This window comes from Bufo bufo, chromosome 1 (genome assembly GCF_905171765.1).
Source record: "Bufo bufo chromosome 1, aBufBuf1.1, whole genome shotgun sequence".
NCBI classification, from domain to species: Eukaryota; Metazoa; Chordata; class Amphibia; order Anura; family Bufonidae; genus Bufo; species Bufo bufo.
In genome coordinates this window covers 589,930,122-589,946,755 of record NC_053389.1, presented here as the reverse complement: position 1 = coordinate 589,946,755, position 16,634 = coordinate 589,930,122, and the positions used below count along the sequence as shown (strand labels likewise).

Below are 16,634 nucleotides of genomic sequence, written 5' to 3'. Positions count from 1 at the left end.
TGGAGTGGGTCTGCGTCATCTATTGTAAACAACTGTGGTAGAAACCATTGCTTTTTCTGCTGTGGTATACGTGGTGGAATTTGACGGCGTTAAAAGCTACTGTGTGATCAGACCCTATGTGTACATTTCAACACAATTAGTCAACCACAAAATGTTTTATTTTAAACGAATACATAAAGAAATTCAGGTTCAAATTAAGGCACTCTTTCTTGAGTTCACTATGAGCCTTACGGTACTTTCACACTTGCGCTGTTTGATTCCGGCAAGCAGTTCCGTCGCCGGATCTGGCAATCTGTATGCAAGCGGATACCATTTGTAGACGGATACGGATACGTCTCACAAATGCATTGCAATACCGGATCCAGTTGTCATCTGGAAAAACAGATCCGGTATTTCTTTTTCACATTTTTAAAGGTCTGCGCATGCGCAGACCGCAAAACTGGATCTGTTTTTCTGGAACACTTGGGGACAGATCTGGCATTAATGCATTTCAATGGTAAATAATGCCGGATCCGGCATTCCGGCAAGTGTTCCGGAAATTTGGACGGAGAAAATACAGCGGCATGCTGCTGTATTTTCTCTGTCCAAAAACCATGCAATGACTGGATTGCTCTCCATTCAGAATGCATTAGGATAAAACTTTCAGTTTTTTCCGGTATTGAGCCCCTAGGACGAAACTCAATACCGGAAAAGTTTAACACAAGTGTGAAAGTACCCTTACAGCTGAATGACATCTGATCCACTAAATCATTGTTTTTCAAAGAAGTTTTTTTTCCCCCTATTATCAAACAATGTCCCATTTGCACTTAAAGTTGTTTGTACCCAGTTGTGGGATATCATCTCCTATATGCTTAAAGGAGTAGAATTGAACCGACTTTCTCGTCCCCCCGCACTTTTCCTGAAGGAACAGAATTGACTTTCTTTTTTTTCCCCTTTTTATATTTCATTAGCTCTCTCTTTTGTTGATTGTCTTGTTTTTTTTTTTTTTTTGCTGTTTTGTTGGATTGGTACAGAGAGGCCAGACCTGGACTGCTACTGGAAAGGACTCCGCCGATGAGATGTTTCCTCTTCTTGTCTCTCTGCTTATACCACCTTGTCATTGTGCTGATTTGCGCAGTTTTCATCTGAGGTTTTCAAATTTTTTGTTTCTTTTTCCCTTTTTTATTTTTATTTATTTATTTTTTGTTGCTTTTTTTTGCTGTTTCTGTATTGAAAATATGCCACCCAAAACTTACAACAGAAAATCTGTGGGTACATCCTCACCGGGTGGAGGAAAGGGAAATAGTACTATAACGGGTTTAGATAAATACCTGAAATCCCCTCCAAACCCAAAGATTAGGAATGCACTACGGGGAAATAAGGAGAGCCTGAAAGAGGGAGGCGATTTACCCGCCCCAGAGGAATGCCCTAGGAGGATAGGCAGTGGGGAAGGGATGGAGGAGAGAATAAATTCAGTGGATAAAAAACTGGGTGAAATTTTAGGGGCGGTGCAACAGTCCAACCATAGCCTAGAAGATTTGACTATGAAGATTGCTTCTGCTCAGGCGGATCTCTCCCTGATTAAGGATGAGATGAACAAAGTGAGGGAAAAAGTTAAAGAGCTACAGATATCCTCAGGAGGAATGAAGAGAGATATTGAGGGAATAAGGAAGAGAGTAGAGGTTATAGAGGAGGAAAAGAGCGCCCTACTAGAGAGAGTTACCCTAACGGAGGATAGGTCCCGGAGATCCAATATGAGACTAGTTGGATTTCCAGAGGGAGCGGAAGGAGATGATATAACGAGGTTTATCCAGCAGTGGCTGGAGGATAGCTTTGACAAAAACGCTCTGTCTAAATGGTTTTTAGTTGATAGAGCACACAGGATCCCGGGTAGACCTCCTCCAAAAGGGAGTCTGCCCAGGGCAATCTTAGTTAAAATCTTAAGTTCCAGAGATAGAGATGTAATAATGAGGGCAAAAAGGAAGATGCAGACAATAGAGTATAACGGAAGCAGTATAGAAATATACCCAGATTTTTCCAGAGCGACGCAGGCAAAAAGACGCGAATTTAGAGAGGTAAAGAGGAGGTTAGCAGCTGCCCAGATACAATACTCCCTGATATACCCCACTAAGTTACGTGTAATATACCACGATCAAGTCAGCTTCTTTGGCTCCCCAGAGGAAGTAGTGGAATGGATGGACGCCAAGGGAATAGGAACATGAGAGAGATCGGGGAATATGAGGGGGGGAGGCGGGGGGGAGGGAATGGGCTTAGTGTAAGAGGTAGGGGAAATGTTCCATTTCGTCGACCAGCAGGGGGACATGGAGGGGGGTAAGGGTGGGAACGGGAGGGCAGGAGGATGGGTAACGGGTGGGATGGTTGTCTTGATGGGATTAGTAATGAAGATAAGAATGAAAACACAGGTGGAAGGTACACATGAGTAGGATTCTAACATGGAATGTACGAGGATTGGGGGATAGGGTTAAGAGGGTTATGGTTTTTGATACGATCATTAGACATCTCCCAGCTATTGTGGGATTAACGGAGACACATAACACTAAGGATAAGACCTATTTATTAATGCGGAAATGGGCCAAGTACCAGTATCATTCATGTTTCTCTACCTACTCATGTGGAGTTAGTGTATATATCCATCACAAAGTTGATTATCTCCCACTAGATCAGAAGATTGATGATAGGGGTAGATATGTTTTCCTCTACTGCCAGTGGAATGGGATATTGTGTGTTTTAGCCTTTGTGTACATACCCCCACCATTTTCACTATGTATTATTCATAGTTTAGTGGAGTTTGCAGAGTCGCGAGGTAAATGTCCCATATTGGTAATGGGAGACTTTAATAGCGTCATGAATAGCACTCTAGACAGATACTCGGTGATATCAAATGATAAATATGGGACAAGTCAACCAACACTTCTTAAAAGAATATCACAAGAATTGCTGTTAATAGATGTTTGGAGGTATCTTTATGATGACAAGAGAGTGTACTCCTGGTTTGGCAATGGAAGTAAAATAATGTCAAGAATAGATATGGCATTAGCTAGTCCAGAACTGGTAGCCCAGATATCAAAAATGAGGTATGTGGTTAACAGTATTTCAGACCACTCCCCAATTAGCCTGACATTTAAAACAACGGTTAAACCAAAAAGTAGAGTGTTCCGGCTAAATCCGCACTGGCTAAAACTGTTAAATAAAGACGAAAGTATTAGCGCGGATATAGCGGAGTACTGGAAAATTAATTTAGGATCTGCACAAATAGGGTATGTATGGGATGCATTTAAAGCATACTTACGGGGTATCCTCGTTGGCAGAATTCAGGGTTTAAAAACCGAATTCGCCAAGGAGGAGAGAGAGTTGGGCGATAAAATAAAGAAATTAGAGGAGGATCACCTGGTTGACAATTCCCCTGAAATGACGGCTCAGCTAGAAGAGTCTAAAATTTCTTTAAATAATTATCTGGAGAATAAGGCACAACAAAGAGTGTTTTTTGAGGGGGCTCGATATTTCAGGGAATCTGGGAAACCAGGTAGACTGCTCTCCACCCTTATACAGAATCAAAGGGGGGACGGCAGAATTAAGTGTGTTGAGAGGAGAGATGGGGTGATAACATCCAGCCCGGGAGAAATCGAGCAGGAATTTGTCAAATATTACAATGACCTCTACTCCTCGGAGGGAGTGGGGGACTGTGGAGACATAAAATTCTTTTTGGAGGGGGTCCCGCTCCCTGGCCTCTCCGAGGAGGACAGGGAGCGCCTGAATGGACCAATAGAACTGGAGGAATTACGGGACACTCTGAAATCGATAAAGGGTAACTCTAGCCCCGGGCTGGATGGTCTTCCCTTTGAGATATATAGAAGATATGGGGAGGTTATCCTCCCAGTACTCCTGCGGGTCCTTAACGAATCTATGGACAGGGGCGAACTCCCTGCCTCCCTTTCAGAGGCTGTAATAACCCTGATAGGGAAAAAGGGGAAAGACGAGAGTAAGGTGGACTCGTATCGCCCCATCTCTCTTCTCAACACAGATTTTAAAATATGCGCCAAGTTGCTGGCAAATCGCCTAAAAAAAGTTATAGGCAAAATAATACACCCAGACCAATCGGGGTTTATACCTAAACGTCAGGCTCAAATGAATATTCGCCGGGCCCTCCTTAATATCCAGATGAGCGGAGAGGGCGCTCACTCCATCCTGTCATTGGACGCAGAAAAAGCGTTTGACAGGGTGGAGTGGGCATACCTCTGGAATATAATGCGCAAGCTAAATCTGGGGGAAAAATTTATTAGCTGGGTACAACTGCTTTATCAACATCCGAAAGTAAGGATTAAAATCAATGGAGAGATATCTGAATCGATAACATTACAAAGGGGAACTAGGCAGGGGTGCCCTCTCTCCCCATTACTGTTCGCCATATTCGTCGAACCGCTAGCATGTAAGGTGCGATCAGATGATAATATCAGGGGGTTTGGGAGTAGGGGCGCTTCAGACAAAATGTGTTTATACGCGGATGATGTTTTGTTTTTTTTTAAAGGGGGGGCGACGACGGTTCCATACCTGATGCGAATTGTAAATCAATTTGGCCAAATCTCTGGCTTTAGGGTGAATTGGATGAAATCGGTGCTGCTCCCAATTGGGTATGAAACCAGGAGAACGGATATTAATGTTAAAATACTAAAACCCACAGACGCACTGGAATACCTTGGAATAAAAATTAGTGCGAGGATCCAGGAGTATATAGAACTGAATATTTCCCCCCTGCTCAAAAGGGTTAAAAATAAAATAAGTATCTGGCAAAAAATACTGATAAGACAGGCAGATTGCATCGCTATTATCAAGATGATTTTGCTGCCGCAGATCCTGTATGTTATATCCTCTTGCCCTGTTTGGATAGGTGACCACCTTTTTAATGTACTGGAAGGATTGATAAATGATCTTATATGGGGAAAAAAAAGGGTCAGGCTTAAACAAAAATATTTTTGGCTCGATGAAGAAGATGGTGGTTTGTCCGTGCCCTGCTTCAGAGGTTGTTATTATTATGCATCCCAGCTACAATGGTTAATGATAGAGGACGACAGACTACGGCATTATCTAGTGGGCGAGTTTGAAGGTCTGCAATACAATATTTTTAGTGCCCTGGAAGCTGGGATATTAAAATTAAAGGGTAAGAAGTGCCCTATTAGTAATATGATGCACTTGACATGGGTGAATGTAAAAAAATTACTGGGCATAAATTATTCATTAAAGATTACCCCTCTATGGGGAAATATAAACTTAGGCGAGTTTCAGAGGTTAGATGATTATGTATTTTGGGAAAAAAATGGTATTAAGTTTATTTCACAGATCGAGATAAAAGGAAAGCTCAGGACACTAGAAGAATTAGGGCTTAGTATAAAACTATAATCCAGTAGTCCTAGGACTAATAATTCCTGTTTAAGGTCTATTATTAAAACGTAACTTTTATTTGCTATTAGCATACACATAAGACAAAACAAAAGACTCTGTTGAGAGTATTATTAAAAATACATATGGAGGGATGGTTGACAGGTGGTAGATTATATAACACTCCGTCACTGTGCAATGCCAAAGTGAGGGATACAGCTGTATCCTTTTGTGAGTGTTATAAATTGTTCATGTAGTTTGCCTATTGGCACTAGATCCTAAAATCTTTGTCTGCTGGTGTTAGCCAACACCAGACAGTCTAGACCTTTTGGGCTTTCAATCCCTCAGTTTTGGAGATCAGTCTGTGTACTGTTATCTATATCTCCATTGCAGTGATACTTCTAACTGAGGCTAATGTCCATGCCTGCTGATTAGGTCTATTACTACCCCTGTCTTAGAGCTGATTCACACTGCGTCTGCAGATCGCGGTGCTGCAGCTCAAACTATCCCTGACATAATCTTTAAAAAGTTATAAGACGTAGCTCCCCCGACATGTTTCACCGCACTAGGCGGCTTCTTCAGGGGAATGGAGCCACTGACAACCAAGGCATTGCACAGTGACGGAGTGTTATATAATCTACCACCTGTCAATCATCCCTCCATATGTATTTTTAATAATACTCTCAACAGAGTCTTTTGTTTTGTCTTATGTGTATGCTAATAGCAAGTAAAAGTTACGTTTTAATAATAGACCTTAAACAGGAATTATAAGTCCTAGGACTACTGGATTATAATTTTGACCTCCTGGGTCCAGTGGGTCATTTTGAAACGATTTAGTATAAAACTAGACACCCTCACACGTTTTAGATACTTTCGGTTAAAACACGCATTTGACACCACCGAGAATAAGGAGTATTTAATCACCAAACAATCCGAATTTGTAGAATTTTGTTGTCTCAATAAGGGGACCAAAATATCAATATCACAGATATATAAAAAAATTAAAAGGGGTTTAGGGGGAGTGATTAAGTTTAATAGTGAACGAAAATGGGCACTAGAAGCTGAACCCAACGCTCTAGACTGGAGATGCATTTATAAAAGTATAAAAAGAAGTACAGTATCGAGTAATTTTCGACTGATACAGTTCTTTATCGTCCATCGTACCTACATCACTCCATGGGTGTTGAGTAGGATGTATAAAACAAGGGACTCTAGATGCTGGAAGTGTAGGATGGTTAATGCGGATTTCACCCACTTGATCTGGCACTGCCCCCTTATTCAGGATTATTGGACTCAGGTTTTTCGGGAGCTGACCAGATCGACTGGGTGTTCCGCTCCACTGGAGATCTCTATAGCGGTGCTTGGATATATCAGGAAAATAGGTCTCGACAGAGAAATCGAAATGAAATGGGCCAAAGGATTAATGTTGGCGCGGGTTGTAGTGGCTAGAGAGTGGGGGGCGGACACACCACCAAATATCGAAGTGTGGAAGAACTTATGCGGGAGGGTGCGTAGATATGAATATGCCTGTACCCAAAAATAAATAAGGCAAATAGAAATGAACAGTAGAAAAGAGGGGATTAAGGAGCAGGTAGGATGGGAAAAATAAAAATAAAAAAATTATTGAGATATGAGTGAAACCCCTGTTATGAGATCATGAAATTAATTTCTTCTTTTTGGTTTGGTTTTTTCTTCTTGTAGTAACCATCAAGACAACCAGGGGGGGAAACGGGGGGGTTACATTTGCTTTTTATATAGGTATGACATGTCAAAAAAAAATAGGATAGGGATAGATTCCTGTTGTCTAAAGATAAGTGAGTAACAAACGTATGTGTATACACAGGAAATATCCTCGCTTATGTCCTTTTGTATTATGGTTTATTGTCATGTCTTTCTTTGTCTGTATTTTTATATGATGAAAGGGAAAAAAAAAATATTCTAATAAAAAAAAAAAAAAAAGTTGTTTGTACCTTAACTCCTTTGTCTCCTTGGTCTCCTATGAATCCTTTAGGGCCTGGTGGACCAGTGGGTCCAGTGTCACCCTAACATATAAAGTAATAAATGCTATTTATTAGACTTACAAACCCATAACAAAAATGCTATTGGCTCTGCACCAAAACTGCATTATACAGTATTGTTTATACGTACCCTGGAACCTTTCTTACCAGTTGGTCCAACTACCTGCAGAATACAACATTTACATAATTAATGAGGGGGGGAAAACTATTAATGTGCTTTATTTTTGTACTTATTTCAGATGGCAACAATTTCATGGTCACTAAAATCCATAGGCTACCATTAGCATCAATTTATCATTCAGTGAGGCCAAAAAAAGCAGTGCAATTTAACTTAACAGTAGACTCATTTTTTTAACACAATTAGGGATGAGCGAATTTTATATTTTGAAGTTCGTGTGCGGGTTCGTGTTGTGGTATTTACTGAATTGCGTTATGGATTCCGTTACCACGGACCATAACGCAATTTCATGATGGAATGCATAACGGAATGCCTTTAGAGGCATTCCATTATTCATTCCTTAATAATAGAAGTCTATAGCCTGCATAATGGATGCGTCCGGTTTCCGTTATGCAGGAGAGGACTCCAACATAACGGAAACCGGACAGATCCGTTATGCAGGACATAGACTTCTATTATGACAGAATGAATAACGGAATGCCTCTAAAGGCATTCCGTTATGCATTCCATCATGAAATTGCGTTATGGTCCGTGGTAACGGAATCCATAACGCAATTTATAAATACCACAACATGACCCGCACACGAACTTCAAAATATGAAATTCGCTCATCCCTAAACACAATCAAACTTTTAATGAAACAGTAAATACATTAAAATTCATATTACATTTTAAGGGTAAAACTGCAATTCTATTTATTCTATTATAACCATTTACTAGCATCTGAGCTTAGAAATACAGATGGGTCCATGCTAACCGAATCTTGAATTTGTTTAAGTATTCCAGTTTCTCATAAAAAAAATAATTCAACCCAATATCGCAATATGCGAGCAAAACAGGCTGAAATTCACAACACAACCACTTTGTGGCCGCATTTATACACAAATAGGGTCAACATCTCATCACATAATTTCGCAAAATTAAAATCTTTGGACCTGTCTAGCAAAAATAATAAAATGAGTTTATTCTAGGACATATACAGTCTTTATGTAAATGCATAGACAGGATACAATTTTAGGGTTAAGATTAAAATTTCAAAGTAATTAAAAATGTTGTAACTGTTAAATACTTATTAAAGGTATATAGAGGATTTTTGGCTTTTGTAATTTTTGTGTTAAACTTTGTTGATTTTACAACAAAAAAAGTAGAAGTATTGTAGGTTACCCCCATTGCTGGAGCGCCTGGAAAACCTTGGATCCCCTACAGAAAAACAAAACAAAAATAATGGATTATACAATTAGTTTCCAATTTCTATTCAAATGTTAACTAGGAGTCAAGCAATACATTTTTGTTTTATTTAGATGCAAGTTGGTATTTATTCAAACTTCCTAGAGCTTGCATAATGAGCTTTAAAAGGGTTCTCCAGGCTCTCCTATATTGATGACCTATCCTCAGGATAGATCATCAATATTAGAGCGGCGGGGGTCCGACACCCAGCACCCCTCCTGATCAGCTGTATGAGGAGACAAGCATGCATTGTGCAAGTGCTGTCTCCTTTCTCTCTTCCTGCTCTGCTGCGGCTTTGCCATAGACATAGCAGCAGCAGGAAGAAAGACGGGAGACGGCACATGCACACTGCACTCGCAGTCTCCTCATATAGCTGGTCAGTGGGGGTGCCAGGCATTGGACCCTTGCCAATACGATATTGATGAACTATTCTGAGGGTAGGTCATCAATAAAGGAGAGCTCAGAGAACTCCTTTATTGTATGGCTCAAGAGAAATAACGCAGGCCATGCACATTAGATAAAAGTCAGCCTTCTGATTTCAGCAGGATCAATCGATTATCAGCTACTGAAGAAGCAGGCTTGTTGTATTCCAACACCTTTGTTTTCATAAAATATAAGTCTGTTAGGAGCGGGGCTCCCCTGGCAGTATTATGCTGACTTTTGTGGTGTAACTTTTATTCAGTTCACAACAGAGGCATGATAAACCTGATGGTTGTAGAACAGTCAGAGGCTCTGTATGCTAGCTGTTTACAGAACACACGTGGTGACACAACAACCTTCTTTGGTGGTCCTCCACTGGACCAAAAACCAAGAGGTTCTCCAAGTAGACCACCACAATCATCTTATGCCCAAGGTTACCATTTGCATTTACCCATTCCTGCAGTACTGCTGTGGTTTCTGGGAGGTGACACCTTTTCACAACCTGCCCCACTTAGTCATATTTAACAGAGTCACACCAGCCACCTTTTATGGATCTCCATTGGGCATCATAGTTGTTATGGTCTTTCACAGACTGCCTGATGCCCCACCACTGCAAGCTTGCTGCCTGCATGTCAGGAGTACTTAAAGTAGCAGAAGCTCAATCCTAAACACCATTTTATTAACACAGACCAAGACAAAGTCCTTGTTTGATGAGGGATACTGTCTCTATATAAAGCATGTGTGACAACTGATACAACAGCAATAACGGCAACAATGTCAGTAGCAACAACAGCAGTAACTTTACACTGGTTAACTTTCAAATGCTGTTGAGCATACTACACTTGAGCTTCACTTGCACATAGGAGAAGGGGTACTCTCAGATTACCTCCAAGATTCCTGTGGGTTTAACGCTGTCCTTCTACATTTCCCCCATCCACTTCCACTATGGACTGGAGCATGGAGACCCCACACTGGGCCTTAGATCAGCCAATCTCTGGGCTGGTATCTACACATCCCTCACTGATCCAACAATGGCTCCTAAAAAGTGACAATCTCTCTCTCTCTTTTGGTGACAGCACTGATGTCTCTCTTCACAACACCACTGCAGTACTTTAGATTTCTAGGCCTCTTTATCTCATGCTGACAGTCTCACAGTGTCTACCCAAGAACCTCACTATGCAGCTTCACTCAGGCTTTCAGTCATTCCCTTCACTTTGTGGCTGTATTCGGGGAAACCCTGTAAGGAGGCTTCACTGGCACCTCATGTGGTCTCACTGAACACACACAAAACTCAAACACTGCATTCTAACAGTTCTTGTGGCTGCTCCTGACTAGCATCGCGGGCAATTCTCAGTGCTAATGTCGGTCTCTGCGTGGGCCTGCACTGTTACTAGCAGGGTCTGGTAGTGCTGCCGAGCACAACCACTCGCCAGCCATTTACACTTTAAAGCTATCTAAAGTGTACAAAACAATAGTGGATGCAATGTACATAACACATGGCAGCAACATTTATCTTAAAGTGACATACACATACACTCACCTAAAGAATTATTAGGAACACCGTACTAATACGGTGTTGGACCCCCTTTTGCCTTCAGAACTGCCTTAATTCTACGTGGCATTGATTCAACAAGGTGCTGATAGCATTCTTTAGAAATGTTGGCCCATATTGATAGGATACCATCTTGCAGTTGATGGAGATTTGAGGGATGCACATCCAGGGCACGAAGCTCCCGTTCCACCACATCCCAAAGATGCTCTATTGAGTTGAGATCTGGTGACTGTGCGGGCCATTTTAGTACAGTGAACTCATTGTCATGTTCAAGAAACCAATTTGAAATGATTTGAGCTTTGTGACATGGTGCATTATCCTGCTGGAAGTAGCCATCAGAGGATGGATACATGTTCTCATTCTGTTTACGCCAAATTCGGACTCTACCATTTGAATGTCTCAACAGAAATCGAGACTCTTCAGACCAGGCAACATTTTTCCAGTGTTCAACAGTCCAGTTTTGGTGAGCTTGTGCAAATTGTAGCCTCTTTTTCCTATTTGTAGTGGAGATGAGTGGTACCCGGTGGGGTCTTCTGCTGTTGTAGCCCATCCGCCTCAAGGTTGTGCGTGTTGTGGCTTCACAAATGATTTGCTGCATACCTCGGTTGTAACGAGTGGTTATTTAAGTCAACGTTGCTCTTCTATCAGCTTGAATCAGTCGGCCCATTCTCCTCTGACCTCTAGCATCCACAAGGCATTTTTGCCCACAGGACTGCCGCATACTGGATGTTTTTCCCTTTTCACACCATTCTTTGTAAACCCTAGAAATGGTTGTGCGTGGAAATCCCAGTAACTGAGCAGATTGTGAAATACTCAGACCGGCCCGTCTGGCCCCAACAACCATGCCACGCTCAAAATTGCTTAAATCACCTTTCTTTCCCATTCTGACATTCAGTTTGGAGTTCAGGACATTGTCTTGACCAGAACCACCCCCCTAAATGCATTGAAGCAACTGCCAGGTTGACTAGATAATTGCATTAATGAGAAATAGAACAGGTGTTCCTAATAATTCTCTAGGTGAGTGTATATATTTTTTTTACATAAGGGAGGATATAAGGTTTGGCACCTTCTTACACGCTACTATCTATTCATGATCATGGATTTATAATTACCTGGTCTCCCTTTAGTCCTGCAGGCCCTGGAAGCCCCTGGTAAAAAAAATTATAATAATAACGACTCAAATAATGAAAAGTACAAACATGATATTAATAACCCTAAGAACTCATGCTTGCAGTCTTATTAGTTTTCTATGGAGCTGTAATAGGGCTGCCATAGAAGTCAATGTGGTCTCTTGCGTACTACCTGTGTGGGACTCTGATTTTATATGTATTAATCCAACAACAAACAAATCTGCCATGCTCCATCAGATAAAGCATTGCTTCTATGGAAGATTAACTCTGTACGCACATGAAGCCTGTGTGGTCTCCATGTCTGTATGAATGAGATTTTGTTCATATTTTTATACACTATCTAGACATTGGTTAAGATGAAACTCAAAAACCAGATATATGTACCAGGTTTACAAGTACAGGTAGAATGAGACTAGAGGATATAGGATAGAAATACTATAAAAATGGGATGAAGAAAAAATATTTGCTTAAAGGGGTGTGTCATGAAAAAAATCTACATTCTTCAAACCAGCACATGGATCTAAATCCTTTTGTAAATGCACATAATTCAAAATTTGATATAGCCACTAAGCTATTCAATAAAACCTATCTGTATAGTGCCTCCTTCAATAGATCAGACAACTCAAGTGTGTGCGTGTCAATATCTCCTCTTGGCCTCCATCCAATATTTCGTCTCACAAGCACATATTTCACATGGTGGACCCCCGAAACCTAGCTATGGTATTTACTTGCTGTGTGCCATGTGCGCTGAATCCTGGATGTAACCCAAGTTTGCACACTGGACTTGATGTAATGTATGGACGTTTTTGAACTATCATGAAATATGTGCTCGTGAGATAAAATATTGGATTTATGCACAAAACTTTTTACAAAGATTGAAGATAAGAATTATGTGGTTTCTGTGTTCTTGGACTGTATCTGTATAAGCGCCACCTGCTGTTTGTTCTGCTCCTTATTTCTTGTCCACCCCACTGACATGGTCACACATGCTCAGTATAAATCTTCAACTGTTATATGTTGTGACAGTTACAGGGAAAAAGCTACAACAGAAAGGGCACGACCTCTGAGAAATGATACGCCCCCTGAGCTGTCAGTCTGAAATAAATCTAGCAGAACAATTGGAGAATGGGGAGATCTCAGGTTCCTTGTGAGGTACAGGGCTGGCCCTAGCTTTGTTAGAGATTGTCATGTACTCTATGATGTCTGATTTTCATTTTTTACATTAGTCATAACATAACCCCTTTAGGACAAAAACATCATTGCATGCTAAAGAAAAATATATACACATATAATAGACCTATTAATTTGCAGCTCCTTCAGTTATTATTTACTTACAGATCTTCCAGAAGGTCCAATGGGCCCAATATCACCACGCTCTCCCTGTAAAAAAATATAACTTTGTTATTACAATTAAAGGGAACCTGTCACCAGGATTTTGTGCATAGAGCTGAGGACATGGGTTGCTAGATGGCTGCTAGCACATCTGTAATACCCAGTCCCCATAGCTCTCTGCGCTTTTATTGTGTAAAAAAAACAATTTGATACATATGCAAATCAACCTGAGATGAGTCCTGTCTCTGACTCATCTCAGGGACAGGACTCATCTCAGATTAATTTGCATATGTATCAAATCGGTTTTTTAACACAATAAAAGCACACAGAGCTATGGGGACTGGGTATTGCAGATGTTTTAGCGGCCATCAAACCCATGTCCTCAGCTCTATACACAAAATCCCGGTGACCGGTTCCCTTTAAGTACTTGTTATTATTGGCTATTATTTCATATTCCAAAACAGAATGAGATTGGCACTAGCACACAAACATTGTCACATTAGTATGTATATATATATATATATATATATATATATATATACACATACATACACCTCTTAATCACTGACTTCAGGGGTTAGAATAAGTCTATAATTCAATTGGTATATACGTTCAAGCACCTAGCCATGTACTCTGCCTTTACAAACATTTGTAAAAGAATGGGTTGTTCTAAAGAGCTCACTGAATTTCAAAGTTTGTGAATTGTCTTCTTCTCTAGAGACTCCATGATCAACTATAAGTGGTATTATTATTATTTGTGAGCATCATTAATTCCTGGAGCTGTACATCCAAGCAAGTCCTTACATTCTACAAGTACTGTAAACTGAAAGTGTTTAGGAACCACAGCAACTCAGCCACAAAGTGACAGACCCTGCAGGGGCATAGCTATAGGGGGTGCAGGGTTATTGCTAATGGGCCCAAGAGCCTGAGGGGGCCCAAAGACCCTTGTGGTGCATAAGATGACATCGGTATTATAAAAAGTGCATGTTGGTCAAGTTACACCTCTGGTTGAAGAGAAGGGGTTAGGTCAAGAATTTAGCAATGGGGGTTTGTCGTTTAAATTTTTGCCTCAGGCATCATGAAGGCCATGTGCTTCCCTGCCCCTGGCCACAAAGCACTGAGAGAAGGGTGGCCCAAGTTGAACTCTCGCACCAGGGTCCATGAACCTTCAGCTACACCTCTGAGACCATGCAAAGTTACAGAGTGGGGTCACCGAGTACTGAGGAGCATAATACATAAAAGTTACCAGTGCTCTGCTGACTCAGTAACTTGAGAGTTCCAAAACTCCCATGGCATTAACATCAGCATAAAAACTGTGATTGGGAGCTTCTTGGCATATGTTTCCATGGCTGAGCAGCTGCATGCAAGCTATACATAACCAAGCACAATGCCAAGTGTCAGATGGAGTGGTGTAAAGTACTGTAGAGCAGTGGAAAAGTGTTCATATGTCTGGGTTTGACCAGGAGAACACTACCTGCCTTACAGCACTGTCAACTGTAAAGTTTAGTGGAGGAAGGATAATGCTGTAGGGTTGTTTTTCAGGAGTTTTTCTAAGCCCTTAAGTTTCAGTAAAGGCAAATCTTAAATGGGTTGTGCCATAAACTACTTTCTACCTTTGATGAGATGTGTCCTGACATCAGGACATGTCACACTAACCACGCTACTTATTCTTACCAATGACTATTGTGCGTCCTACAATACAAGGCTTCAATGCAGGACATAACCTACAGCAACTAAATATCAAAACAGATTTGCCTTTGGGTGCAATGGTAGGCTAATAACTACCAGGCAGTTTTGATAAATGTTGGTATTTGGGGAAAGTGATATAACAATATCTGTTGGGTGGGATACATTTATATCAGTGGCACAACCCTTTTAACGCTTCAGCATACCAAGACATTTTGGACAGTTGTATGCTTCTAACTTTGTGGGAACGGTTTGGGTAAAGTTTTTTTTTGTTCCCGCATGAGTTTGACTCAGCGCACAATGCAAAAGGCATGGTTTGGTGCATTTGGTCTGGAGGAACTTGACTGGCCCACAGAGAGTCCTGACCTCAACCCCATTGAACACCTTTGGGATGAACTAGAATGGAAATCGTGAGCCAGGCCCTCTCGCCCAACATTGTGTCTGATCTCAAAAATGTTCTTCTAGATAGAAAAAATTTCCACATACTCCAAAATTTTGCATTGTGCCCACCAATGAGTGCAGTTTCAGCCTAATCATGAGGATTTTCTACTTACCTTTTCACCTTTTTCTCCGTCTTGACCTTTCTTACCCTAGAGAAAATGAAAATAATCTGTTATATAAATGCCACTTTGTAACGGTTTCTTCTACCAATACAAGTAGTCTGTTTAATGTAGCTGTGCCTTGTTTTCATTTTTTTCTTACCCTTAAACCAGCTGCTCCTTCATTTCCTTGAAAGCCCCGCTCACCCTAAAAGTAAACAAAAAAATATATATATATTTCTTTTTATGGATACATTTCTAACAAAATATATATAGGATCCTGTGAAAAATACAATTTTCATGCAAAAACCTGTAACAGTTCAGTCACAATATAAAGCACAGAAGAACAAGAAACACTGCACATGGAAGCCGCACCTCAAATTTTTTTTTATTAAGGACACACAAAGTCATAGACATCTAAAATCAATTGTATACAATTAACAAACCCATGTGTGGACTATGGATCTGTCCACCACACAAACCTAATACCATCGCAAATAATTCATAGACACTGCCAGAGTAATAACATTATGCAAATAAGGCAACAAAAAGTACTAATACTCATCTAATATCAGGGCAGGCAGGTAGGCATGATATGTAGGTAAAGCAATATCTCCACGTGTATCGCCAGTAAGCCCCAGAGCTTCCTCAGAGAACATGGACCCCGAGGAAGCCAGATCTTACTGGCAATACGCGTGGGAACATTGCCTTACCTACACTTCACGCCTACCTGCCTGCCCTGATATTAGATGAGTATTGGTAATACTGCGGCCTGCACTCTTTCTAATAGATCAGGTGTGCCCCAATTGTGTTTTCTTTCAATTGTAGTTCAGTCACAATATGTTATAAAAATATTTTTGGGGCCATTAAAAGTCTTGACAAAGTTAAAAAGAAAATGGGTGAAATGATGGATGGTGTTTAGCAAAAAAAAAAAAAAGATGTTATATATATATTTCTAACTACTCTTGCTCCAGTGCTGCCACTGAAATCCTCCAAATGACTACAGCCTTGACGTCATCTTCTTGGTTGTAGTGGAAAAGTGCCTATGTACTGTAGTGTATGTGGCTGCTGCAGCCATTTACAGGTCTTAGCAGTATACAATACAAAACTGCTGAGACCAGTAATTGGCTGCAGCGGTCACATGCAGTATATGGGCACCACCACACAATCATGTAAATA

At 40.8% G+C, this 16,634-nt stretch overlaps 1 protein-coding gene across 1 annotated transcript in view; it reads right to left on the bottom strand.

Moving 5' to 3' along the window:
• LOC120986031 (collagen alpha-1(VII) chain-like) overlaps positions 1 to 16,634 on the bottom strand; it is a 570,823-nt gene that overhangs the window by 393,758 nt on the left and 160,431 nt on the right. The window contains exons 40-46 of the mRNA XM_040414311.1: positions 15,619 to 15,663; positions 15,471 to 15,506; positions 13,234 to 13,278; positions 11,881 to 11,916; positions 8,734 to 8,769; positions 7,522 to 7,554; positions 7,344 to 7,415 (exon numbers count right to left, since the gene is read on the bottom strand). Coding sequence (XP_040270245.1) covers positions 7,344 to 7,415; positions 7,522 to 7,554; positions 8,734 to 8,769; positions 11,881 to 11,916; positions 13,234 to 13,278; positions 15,471 to 15,506; positions 15,619 to 15,663 — 303 coding nt within the window. The remainder of the gene's footprint in view (positions 1 to 7,343; positions 7,416 to 7,521; positions 7,555 to 8,733; positions 8,770 to 11,880; positions 11,917 to 13,233; positions 13,279 to 15,470; positions 15,507 to 15,618; positions 15,664 to 16,634) is intronic.